We start from the raw sequence: 12910 nt of genomic DNA, 5'->3' as shown, positions 1-12910 counted from the left end.
CCATGGAAAGAACACCTCTGAGTGCTGCGTTTTAACGGGTTGACACTGAGTAACAGAGCATCAATGCAAAAATGACTCCAACACAAAGAACCCTAGTTGTCAACCCTGTTCTCAGTCTCTGACTGGGTGCTACTTCCGCCTCCCTTTCTCCTCGGCCATAATCGCTCTCATTTCAATTACAGGTTAGTGGTCCCAGGAATCCCGGTTAGCTCTTTTGGTTAAAGAGATTAGCATCTCTGGGGACACCAGGAAATATCTCACATAGGAACCAGCCAAATATGGCCCCATTAACCATTACACTTTCCATGAATCATTCCATTCACATGCCTCCTCCTCCATCCCTTCATTATGTGCTAGAACAGTAGACTCCAACCCCCTCCCTTACGCTCCCGCATTCTCTGTCTCGATTTGCGTTATTGCTTTCTTCCTAATTCCCCATCTTTCTACTTTTCTTTCCTCTCTTCTCTAAGCAGCTTCATTCATCCATGGTTCATATCCCTAGTTCCTCAGCACAAAACACCCCGGAGCTTTTCCCCAATCTGATTGGGCCTCTGAGTCCAAGCAGAAAGCAGTTGGGAGTTATGGAACACACAGAGTGTTCGTGTAATTGGCTTTGATGGGAGGCTGCTGAACAGAAGAGAGGAGAGAGCCGAGGAGACGCGAGCTGGCCACATGTCCTGCTGCGCTGTCTTTCCCTGTCTGTTAATGAAGTGTAAACCCATGCTTACGATAGCATCGTTCTCCGCTTATATAATCACAGAGTTCTGGCCTACATTAGTGATTTACATTAACCCACACAATGGGGCATATTGTCAGTTATTGTAATTATTGTCCAATAGGTTTATTATCGAGTTGTGTGAATGCTCAGTGGTGGGAGAGAGGTTCGCGAGACAAGGAGTGTGAAAGGTTTGTGTGCAGCTCAAATTCACGTATGGAAACAAACAAAAACAACAGAAATGTCTCTAAGACCTCACCTCTCTTCAGTAAGCAAGCACTCTTTCTGGGTTAAGGAGACCAAGGAAGGGTGTCAAGGTCTGCCAGCTCTTCCTTTATTTTGCCTGGGGTCTCTCTCTCATCGACCCAATTATCACCAGACCATTTATCATGAGGAAGGACTTTGACCCCAATAGCATATAGCTCAACACCACATAGCATGGTAGCGCATGTTCCAGAACTCACTAAAGCATCGTAGGTTTATGAGTCTTAGTATGTATACTGTTAAAGTGTAGGTGTTTCCCTCGGTTTCCCTTCTGTCTCCCATCAATCTATCGGACCCCTGGGGAGCCGTAACCACAGTTAACACAGTGTTTGTGACAAAGGGGGATCCATCCCTGTGAGGTTGTGGAAGTGGAAGGGTGCCAGTTGAAGGGGTCATGCCCAGGGTGCCGATGGAAGTGGAGGTTAAATACCTATTAGGGGACCCAGGTGTGGTTGGTGCCCATCAACGGACACCCACGGATCCAGAATTTGTTCAGAGTAGGGGAACATGATCCAGAGTTCGTTCAGTGTAGGGGAACATGATCCAGAATATGTTCAGTGTAGAGGAACATGATCCAGAATTTGTTCAGTGTAGGGGAACATGATCCAGAGTTTGTTCAGTGTAGGGGAACATGATCCAGAATATGTTCAGTGTAGAGGAACATGATCCAGAATTTGTTCAGTGTAGGGGAACATGATCCAGAGTTTGTTCAGTGTAGGGGAACATGATCCAGAGTTTGTTCAGTGTAGAGGAACATGATCCAGAATATGTTCAGTGTAGGGGAACATGATCTAGAATATGTTCAGTGTAGGGGAACATGATCCAGAATATGTTCAGTGTTGAGTTTTTTGCTGTATGTTTAATAATGGATTTTGTGCAGTTCATTGATACTGTCATCAAAGTATCAAGATAAGTGGTCGGTGTTCAAGATAATTCTTTTTAGTTTCAGTGGAAACCATGGTCATTTTTCATCTTTGTGGTTCTTCTTCCAAATATGGGGAGAACTAGTATTGATTACAGACATCTCCTTTAAAACTGATCCACGAACAGAATGAATTAAGACGAAAACCAACATGCAGAGTGGATATACCAAACAGACGCATACACATGCTCACATTTGGCAACTTGCTATTCATGAAAATGGTAATCCCCTGCTCTATTCCGGTTTAATTCTTGATTCTAAACAGTGGCTATGGTTCTGTTCTGTTACCACAACATACGCAAGCCTATTACACACCCACGCTACCTCGCAAAAGCAATCTTCAGTCAGAACAACCTTTGACAGCACAGCCGTGAGATCAGCCCTTCAACGGAGGGGCCAGTGAATTCCAATTATAACTGACCCAAGTGTTTCAAAGACTGAAAGGATAGTTCTGTGGCATCACATACTGTACAAACATTATATCTCAAGCTGCCAGGTCCTTGAAAGTTTCAAATAGCAGTGTCTCGCTGTTCATAGACTGATTTAACGGATAGCTAAATACGAGAGGGAGAGGAGAGGTAAAGATGGATACGTAAAAGGAGCGAGAGGAGGAGAGCGATTCGAGAGACGGAACATGCTGCTGTATTAACCCTGAAACTAATGAGAGCCAAGTTCTGACAGTCCGGTTATAGTCTTTCCCAGCTGACGGGAGAGTAGACAGCAGAGCAGGAGAGGAGCGGTGCTGTTCACACTCACACAGAATTACAGTCAACCCGGTGTCAGTTAGCGTGCCTCAACAACAGTCTACCTCCAATCAACGGCTTATTGCCGAAGAGCCATGAACTCGTCCGCTGGCTGCTCGTACAGCGTGTGGTCATGGGAAGAATAAACCACTAAAGGCCACTACACAGCAACTCCTGACACTTCCACTGTCCGCTGGTCTCCACACTCCCTAGCTTTTCCTTTGTTGTCGCTGCTTCCCTTTGCTTTCTCTCAGCCTCCGTCTTGTTTATTCCGTCTTTTACTAGACAGAGGCTTGTGCATGCGTAGAGGACAGCGTAGATTAATTTTCCTTGTTAACTGGTTGGATGCTTTTCTCTGTATCAGACACGTGCCAAAATGTTAGATGAACATTTGGATCCTAAAAATGTGTTCAAAGTGTTGACCCGTTAACCCAGGTGCTAACCCTACTCCCTTGAAAACCAAATAGACTGAAATGTTTGGGAATATGTATGAAAATCTCCTAACTATTTATTAAAGGAAAACTATACACAGCTTGTCAACAAAACTTAAGAAGATTGTATTTTGTGGTCCTCTCTCACAGTAAATACTTTTGAAGTTAATATCATCAGCATGAATTTTCTCTCCAGGCTTAACTATATCCTTTAAATGATTACCTGTTATCTGTCAGATTCTTTTTTTTTTATTCTCTAAATGTAGAATCAGGTTTTATATGATTTAATAAAAACCAGAAAATGTCCACCTCCAGTTTTCTAAAACCTAAGGGGGGCACTTGGCCTGCTCAATCTCCAGCACTACAATCTTTATCTTGGAAGATGTGCAGACAGGACCCTCTATGGGTTTATCTTGGCTGGTGGAGATGTGTCTTTTGAAGCACATCTGATGCCAGCCCGGTATTAATCACACTGCTCACTAAAACAGGAAGGCTAGACAGGAATCGAAACGCGCCTGAAGAAAGCACTCAGAGGCTCACAGGGACCCAAGCCACCAAAAACTGGATGGTGCTGGGCAGTTGCAGTGCCCGTCTTGGGACCCCTGGGCTAATCCGGTTGAGCAGCATTAAAACCCCTTTGTCGTTTATTTACTGTGGCTATGAGTGCCTTGGCTTTTGCATAACACAAAATATGTCTCTGGATCTAGTGTTGTAGGCCAGGACATCTAAATGTGTAGAGAAGAGTGACTCACATGGAGCCCTCCAGATAGGTAAGTGTGTATTTGTATTTCTTACCGTACGCAGCATGTGTGTTACATGTACTGTTATATTCCCTCAGCTGCCCACACACCTCCCAGCACCTGATACTCCCTCTCTCTGATGCAGCTTTCATCTACTGAAACATCAGCGTTTCCTGTCCTGGGGGAAGTATCCTAGATTCCATTTCATTTTGCTTTGGGCAAATATATTTTTTCTTGTCTCAGAGTTGGGCGCCACTCCCACGAAACTAAAACATTAGCATTTTAATGGTGGTTATTCATCCCTCTTTTCTATTACGCTTCACGCTACCCCAGAACTCCAAAGCAATTCGGGACAAAGTTCTCTCTAATTGCTTCATTACATACGCCAGGGCTGGGTTTGGCCAGGGTTCTGAAGAGGTGGCCGTGGGCCAAGACCTTCACATCCATCACATCACTGAGTCCCCACCTCCATTCAGCCGAATCCCCAGGCCTGATTGCATGGCCGGCTGGGCAGATGGAGAACAGAGCTCAGCTTCACTCTGGTCTTTGTGGCTGATTGTCCAGGATGTGTGCCCGTACCGCTGGGCTGCCTCGTTCCTGGAGGACCGGCTATGCATGTTCTTAATTTGACCCACCTGGAAAGCCAGGTGCACTGAATTGCTTTTACAATCACTGAACTGATGAGTTAGCTCAGTAGTACACTCACATAAATGGGGTCCTGGAGGATCATTTAGGCCTTTTTCAATTTGAATCAATTCATGCAGAATTGATTCTGGTAGAAAAGAACTGAAAAGTTTGAGACAGTAAAAATATCCTAACTTCCATCATTCCTCGGATGGTGAGTTCAGGTCTACATGCTGTACCCAGCTGCTCTCCAGTAACAGGTTTGCCGACCTCCTGCCTGTACAGTTTTATCCTTTATGCAGCTTCAGTGTTGTACCAAAATGACCAACTGAAAGAGAGTCTTGGATTGAGTCCATGACCAAAACAATGAGGTCCCCCGGCCAAGACGGGATGAAGGAGGGGACCTGAATCAATGTGGGTGGGCCCGAGCTGTGACCTCATCACCTGGATGACAGGGCTCTCAGGTCAACTCAGGCCCTTACTGGCCTGGCAGTGCTTGACTTAATAGGATAGTACATACATTTGTCTAAACTTTTTTTCACCTCTAACAAACCAGGACAAAATCACTGCGGTTGAAAACCTGTTTAGGAGCCCGGGTGTTATAGACATGTGTCTGTCTTGTTTTGTGTTCTCTGGAGACCACAGGAAGAGTGGATGCATCTCTAGCAGGAGCCAATGAGCATTCGAATATACAATAAATATACAATGAACAACCTGTGCAGAGCTGTGCTGCACTTAGCCTACAGCAGCTGACTGAACAGCACGATCTGATAAACAACGTATCATTTTAACACCACCATTCTGTGAGCACTTCCCATTGTTAAAAGAAGCTGTCAGGCTGTACCGTCACCAATGCTGCTACTCATTTAGGAACCAAGGCAACAGTAGACATGTCTCCTCCCACCCCACCCCCAACCCTCCACCCTGTAAATGATGACATGCATTTTGCTCTGACAAGACGCATCACTCCGGCACTTTTAGTCAAAATCAAAGTCTGGTCAGTGTTGGATTGCGAACCTGCGGATTTGTCTATTTATATTATGAGACAACTTAGCTTATCATGTCTATATTAGCTTTTACTGGGGCATTTTCACTCGCAGGCATCCTTTCATATGCTCTTATGCAAAGTATCAGACATCCTTGCTGAGCCTTCCAGCATGTGTGAATAACATCCTAAGCCATACCTTATTATCATTACACCCCACGGGCTTTTACACTAAACCCTTTCTGCTTTTGGCTAATTTGAACACTACCCTCCCCAACGACGGTCCATTACTCAGGCAGTCTTGGATCAGGTAAGCTGCTCTCACGCCCAGCTCCAAGCAAGTTTAACAGAGTTAAGAACGTTCTGTAAGCTCACTCCACAGATAGCTGGAAAAGCTGCAAATGAAGCCACACCAAGTGATACCTTTTGGTATAGCTCAAATGGTTGGAATGTTATCAAGTCGGGTAAAGTTTTGTGGGAATTGGAGGTTTGGCGATAATGGAGTTTCAAGAGGCTGGCTGCAATATGATGCTGAGGCGACAAGTTGTTCTGTGTGTGACTAGTATGCTAAAGATAAAAGCAGAAACAAGAAATTTTTCATTGGAAACAAAAAGTTTGTATTCAGCAAAATACCTTATCTCAATTAAATGTACAGCAATTAATGTATACATGACATTAAAAGGAAATTAATATGCTTGGCTGGTGGATTTTTTCATCTACCAGTCCCCTTGGCAGGTGAGCCAAAAAGCAAATTTCAGACACTACATGCCGGTGCTGAGACACACTAACTTGTCATAAAATTGCATCTCAACATTGGATTGTTGTGTCACGCATTAACATCACGACAAGTTTGATATATTTAGCTAGTCAACACTAAGCACTGTGTTAAACTGACAAACATTTCTTGTGAAGTTTAATTCCACCAAAAATAGCATCTATGAACTGTATGGCTTTTGCCACTGCGGTTTTAATAGTTTATTAGCCGGAAATAGGCTTAATATCTTACTACTTGGAATAGTCATAAGAATTGAGCAATTGCTAGTGAGACTGAAGACAAACTTTACACTGACAAAGCAATTTCATTTCAAAGCACAACAAAGTTAGTTTTTCTTTCATTCTTGAATAACATTGATACAATAACTATCAATATAAAGTTGTGCTCATGAGTTTGCATACCCTGGCAGGAACTGACATTTTGGCATTGATTTTGAAAATATGTTTTTTATTTAAGGATAGTGATCATATGAAGCCATTTATTATCACAGTTGTTTGGCTCCTTTATAAATCATAATGATAACAGAAACCACCCAAATGGCCCTGATCAAAAGTTTACATACCCTTGAATGTTTGGCCTTGTTACAGACACACAAGGTGACACACAGGTGAAAATGGCAATTAAAGGTGAATTTCCCACACCTGCAGATTGTTTTATTGCAATTAGTGTCTGTGTATAAATAGTTAATGAGTTTCCTAGCTCTCACGTGGATGCACTGAGCAGGCTAGATACTGAGCCCATAGCAGAAAAGAACTGTCAAAAGACACCCATAACAAGGTAATGGAACTTTAGAAAGATGGAAAAGGATATAAAAAGATATCCAAAGCCTTGCAAATGCCAGTTAGTACTGTTCAATCACTTATTAAGAAGTGGAAAATTCGGGGATCTCTTGATACCAAGCTAAGGTCAGGTAGACCAAGATTTCAGCCAAAACATCCAGAAGAATTGTCCGGGATACAAATAAAAACCCACAGGTAACCTCAGGAGAAATATAAGCTGCTCTGGAAAAAGACGGTGTGGTTGTTTCAAGGAGCACAATACGATGATACTTGAACAAAAATGAGCTGCATGGTCGAGTTGCCAGAAAGAAGCCTTTACTGCACCAATGCCACAAAAAAGCCCAGTTAAAATATGCCCGACCACACCTTGACACGCCTCACAGCTTCTGGCACAGTGTAATTTGGAGTGACGAGACCAAAATAGAGCTTTACGGTTAGTAGCTCTGTTTGGAGAGGGGTCAACAAGGTCTATAGTGAACAGAATACCATCCCCACTGTAAAGCATGGTGGTGGCTCAATGCATTCTTCTGCACGAAAGCTGCGCATGGGACGCTCTTGGACTTTCCAGCACGACAATGACCCTAAGCACAAGGCCAAGTTGACCCTCCAGTGGTTACAGGAGAAAAAGGTGAAGGTTCTGTAGTGGCCATCACAGTCTCCTGACCTTAATATCATCTAGCCACTCTGGGGAGATCTTAAACGTGTGGTTCGTGCAAGACAACCAAAGACTTTGCATGACCTGGAGGCATTTTGCCAAGACGAATGGGCAGCTATACCACCTGCAAGGATTCGGGGCCTCATAGACAACTATTACAAAAGACTGCAAGCTGTCATTGATGCTATAAGGGGTAATACACATTATTAAGATGTCCACAATATGTTTATAGGGGACAAAACCTTTGTTTATTTACTGAAAAAATCCCACCTAGTGCAGCTTTTAGTACTTGGTATCAGTAGTCGGTATCGGCAAGTACCCAAATATAAGTACTTGTACTCGGTCTGAGACAAAGTGGTGTCAGTGCATCCCTAACCACAGGTCTCACTTCTTGAGTAATACCTCTGAACAAAGAACTGAGAAATTACAGCCTTTCTTCCATTTTTTGGGAAAATCTTTTTCAATAGATCTCTTTGTCTTTCTCACTTTACCTTCTCATTTTGAGTCTAAACCATTGTAATAGTGGATTAGTTGCAAACACACTAAGAAAAATTCACAAAATCGTGTAGGTGGTATCTAGATCGAGCTAGGGAAGGTATCCAGGCTCCTGACAGTCTTGCCAAGTTATCTCTTCAAGGTGCCTCTCCATTAAAGCAACAAAGCTTTCAAGGCCCTTCACATCTCCTGGGTGACTCAACAGGCAACATCTGTATTCGCCTCTCCACTGCCAGAGGGTGGAGAGATAAGAAGAGAGGAAAAGAGAAACAGAGCTGGAGAAAGAAGCAAGGAGAGATGGAGAAGAACTTGGAGTGCTTTTGTGGGAGGTCTTTCATGTTTTTGTGCTTGGCCAGCATATTTTTTATACATATATAAGTGCTTTGGAGATTTTCACTCAATTAAAACACTATTGAAGATGAATAAATAAACACTTTCACTGCATGGCTATTGTGTTGTAAACAGGGCAGCACAGAGCAAACATTTACTGTATACAACCTACTCTACAATGCTCATATACTACTGCAGAATGTACAGTACATGAACACTAATAAAGCATAGAAAGCCTCTCTGTTGACTGTCCTTATAAGAGAAGTGTACAAATATGGGACAAAATGTGAAAAGTCAAAATCGAAAAAACTAATTTCAATAATACAGAACAGGTTGGGAGGTCTCCCCTCCTGTCACCAAACGTAAGGTAAGTAGTTGAATTATATAGAAATTCACTAGCTGGTTTGTTGCCCACTAAGTGCATTTTGCGGTGCTCTCAGAAATGTTTTCAACCTCTTATGTGACACATTATTGCCCTGCTCTCCTCTCTTACTGATTCCTCTCTTACTCCCACACACATTTGGCTATGTTCACACACACACACACACACAAAGTCGGCTAACCAGAGTCTTTGTTCTCTGCAATGGACCCCGTGATTAACATTGTCGTGTGTGTGTGTGAGTGTGTGTGTGCCTGGGTGTGTGTGTGTGTGGGAGAGAGAGTGTGTGCATTTAGTTGATGTGTTGACACACACTCAATCTCCCACCCCCGGCCTCTCTCAGTGCACCTCATTTTGAAGCGTTAAACAGCACCTGTTTGAAATGCTAATGCAATTCTCTGTGTGTGTGGATGATTCTCTGTGTGTCTGGATGATTCTCTGTGTGTGTGGATGATTTTCTCTGTGTATGTGGATGATTCTCCGTATGTAGGTGATTCTCCGTGTGTGGATGATTCTCCAGTGTGTGGATGATTCTCCGTGTTGTGGACGATGATGGGCTGTCACGCATGTGTTAAGCCTGGGGGAGATAAGCAGGCTGAGATCCACCATCTTCAAATACGAATAGTCGATTATCACACTTTAATCCGCACCATGGACGGACAAGAAATAAACCGCAATCTAACAGTGAGGCACGATATGAGGAGGGAGTTCACAGACAACAGAAAGCGCAGAAATGCGAGCCCCAAACACGTTGCTTTTAAAGCACATATATCTATACTGTATGTGAGGTGGAATAAGGAGAATGTCACAGAATTCCACAGAACACGTTTCCATGTTCATGTTTGTGGTGAATATGCTGCGTTCTCCCCCTCACAAGACCAGGTGCAGTGTGCCGCATAAACACCCATCTGTTATGACTGCCATAACCAACTGCAGCTGTCTAAGTGAGAATGAGTAGGAGCACCTGTGCTGTTGATCAGAAGTGAGGTTGTCCAAGCAGCCTCTATGGGCTCGTGTCTCCCCTTCTGTATTAAATATTAATGATAGGAGAACCAGCTGCAATTAAAGCAGCGGAGACAGACGGCTCGGTGACTACGCGACGTGGGTTCTCTTTGATCACTACATGCCATTTGAAGCCATTTAACAGCCCATGTCTCGTTAGACGCCCTGTCGCGAGGACTTCCGGGCCTTTAATGTTCCTCAAAAGCCTGTAATACATCGGCGGAGGAGACTGGGGAGACAAGAAGATGAGAGTACGCCATCGGGGCCAAAATGGCCTAAACATCACTCCTTAGAGAGCAGCCAGTGACATCAGTCGCACTCCCATCATCGTCTTCGTCATCTTCATCAGCGGTCAAACTCATGTTTAATACACCTACACACACCCATTATTATCATCATCATCATCATCATCTCAGTCTCCATTCACAAAAAGTCAGAATCTAAACAATACACAGATATGCCGTTACAGGAAGCAGAAAAATATTATGTCACATGTCATTCAGCTCTCATCCAACATGTGGAATATACAGAGGGAGAAATACAAAAAAAAGAAATGGGTTGCAGGGGGTGACATGGAAAGTGGAGGAACAGATGAAGTTAGACTGTAAGGAAGACATGGGGGGTGGAGGAAGAGAGGAATTGAAAAAGTTTGAGAGGGATATAAGAAAGCCTTTATTCAGAGTACAGAAAGTACTGACACAGAAATGAGTCCTACCTTGATGTTGTCAAAAGAGGCCTTGTTAGTAACGTCGTAGAGTAAGAGCAGAGCTGGGGAGAGAACAGAAGTAGAGCACATCAACAAGCTGTCTATGGGTGGCTCTCACTGGAATATAAGGCTTACTGTAGGCCAAAATAAAGACAACATTTCAACAAATGAAAACCTGCATTCTATTGGCTCTGAATATTTGTTGTTATGTTATGCAAAATTAACATGAAATAACAGTCATGTTAACAATTATTATTATTTAAGGAAGATCTCTGGCTTAAAGAAATGGTGGCAAAGAGATCATGGCTCAAGAAGAGAGTTGGTCAGAGGATGGGAGCTGATGAAGTTGTGAAGGACAGGGAAAATTTGACTTATTGCAACTAGCCTTCTATAAAAAAAAAAGAAAATACTGTTCATTTGAGGTTGGATACTATGAATAGCATTATGTAACCAGTTAAAGCACGGTGAGTACGCTGCACTGTAATCAAAGCCCAGATGGCCAGTAACTCAGTAATATAACAATACATTCATAATGACAATTCAGTCCCCTTTTAAACCCATTACAGCACATTGACAAAGAGTAACAATTACACCTCACATAAGGGTGTATCAGAAGTCAGTCCACAATGAGCTTTTCAATCCAAACCTTTCTTCACCCAGCTCCACATTTCCCTCTGACAGTTGCACTCCAAATGTGTAAGTTTTACGTATTTTATTGGGTTTATAATTGTATTCTGTCAATGAAGCGGGTGAAATACATTGCGTGATAACTGCTGTGGGGCATGGCGGCATAGTCAGACCCTGTCCCTGATATCATGGCCAGGAGGCCAGGGGGGCAGGAGGCCAGTGGGGCCAGTAGACCAGTGGGGCAGGGGGCCAGGGGGTGCTGGAGAGAGTCAGAGAAGAAGAGGAGCACCATGGCTATTGCTGACCACCATTCTCAAAACCAGTCACAGAACATCTCACACTACTGTAGGCATTGCTGATCTGCATAGATAAAAGCAAACAGATTTGAAAATATCAGAACGTCAGACGGCTCTCAAAGGGCAATGACTTCTCGTCCAACCAAAATCAATTTCTAATAAACATTGTACACTAATTCCCCCTTCTGGACACTGTGAGACATTACAATTTGTTGAATTTATTACTTTTTGTGTAAATCTGATAAAGCCTGGCAGCCAATACTTTCTTAATTACATGTATTTTCTGACATAGATTTGCGTAAATAAAGTTTGTCCCCTTAAAGACAGTAAAACAATATGTTTTGGATTATGGCTACATAATATACTTTTACACATTTTACACTGCCGCAATTCTTACACTTTTACACATTGAGTGTCTACTGTGTTCAGTTGTACACATACGGGTTCAGAACACATCACTGTATACTAGAAAGGAGCGGCGTGCTCTGGTGTTTATTAATAAAGCACTAATTCAGAAACCGCGGTCATATTTGTCAACATTAACTCATTTTCAGACTCAATAGCTATAGAACTAAATCCCAAGACTGCATTAGACTGAGGTTCCCTTGGTTTCCACTGGGTTGAAAAAAGGGGCTTTTGGCTTCTTCCTTATTTGTTGGATGAATGGCTGGATACTTTAGGGTTGGATGTGCTTGTACAACTAGAGCAGTTTAAAAGGCCGATTGGCTGATTAAAAGGCTGATTATTTATTAATTAGAAAACCCATAGTGTATACATTTAACACACTTTATACTAATATGAATCAAATCAAGATGGGGTTCCCATTTCATAAAATAGCCGACTAGCCCCTCTACCTAACTTAGTTCATCTGTCAAACATTCACTTGTGTTGCTTAATGCGTTGCTATGGTTACACAGCACCACAAGCTGCCAGAAGCAGTCTCTCAAATACACCATTTTCTACACTAATAACTTTGACGCTTACATTTGAAATGTTTTCCCACACCCCAGGAGCTGATGCTAAATGCAGCCGCAGAACACAGATTAGGACGCTGTAGACAAGTTGCCCATTTTAATGTGGGGATTTACTCTGCTCAAAACTCCAGGAGGAGTAAGATCTTGGCTACAAGTTTGAAAACTATTTTCTATCATTTGCTAAACATAGGATATGTTAATCCATAATGTTCTGATAAAAAACAATTATATACCACTGAAATCTGATTTCTACACAGCCTTATTGAGAATGCAGCTTTAGAATATATGATGTGAAGACTGAAACCAAGACAAAGACGCCACTCCCTGCATGTCACAACCATTGCGCATGTTCTGCCAATAGGTCTGAGCAGTGGGACAGCGTGGCAGGACAGAAGTCACATACCAAAAGAGAGGACCAAAGCCTGTATACATATCGCAAGAGGCATTAAGTCTCCCAAAAACCATGTG

The 12910-nt window shown here is 42.9% G+C and overlaps 1 protein-coding gene across 1 annotated transcript in view; it reads right to left on the bottom strand.

Moving 5' to 3' along the window:
* The window catches only part of LOC105005624 (ras-related protein Rab-26), a 49828-nt gene that overhangs the window by 5139 nt on the left and 31779 nt on the right, over positions 1 to 12910 (bottom strand). Inside the window, exon 5 of the mRNA XM_010863687.3 lies at positions 10555 to 10607. Within this exon, the coding sequence (XP_010861989.1) occupies positions 10555 to 10607 (53 nt within the window). The remainder of the gene's footprint in view (positions 1 to 10554; positions 10608 to 12910) is intronic.

The sequence above is a fragment of the Esox lucius genome, chromosome 5 (genome assembly GCF_011004845.1).
Source record: "Esox lucius isolate fEsoLuc1 chromosome 5, fEsoLuc1.pri, whole genome shotgun sequence".
In the NCBI taxonomy this organism is placed as follows: Eukaryota; Metazoa; Chordata; class Actinopteri; order Esociformes; family Esocidae; genus Esox; species Esox lucius.
This window is presented reverse-complemented; position numbering and strand designations above follow the sequence as displayed.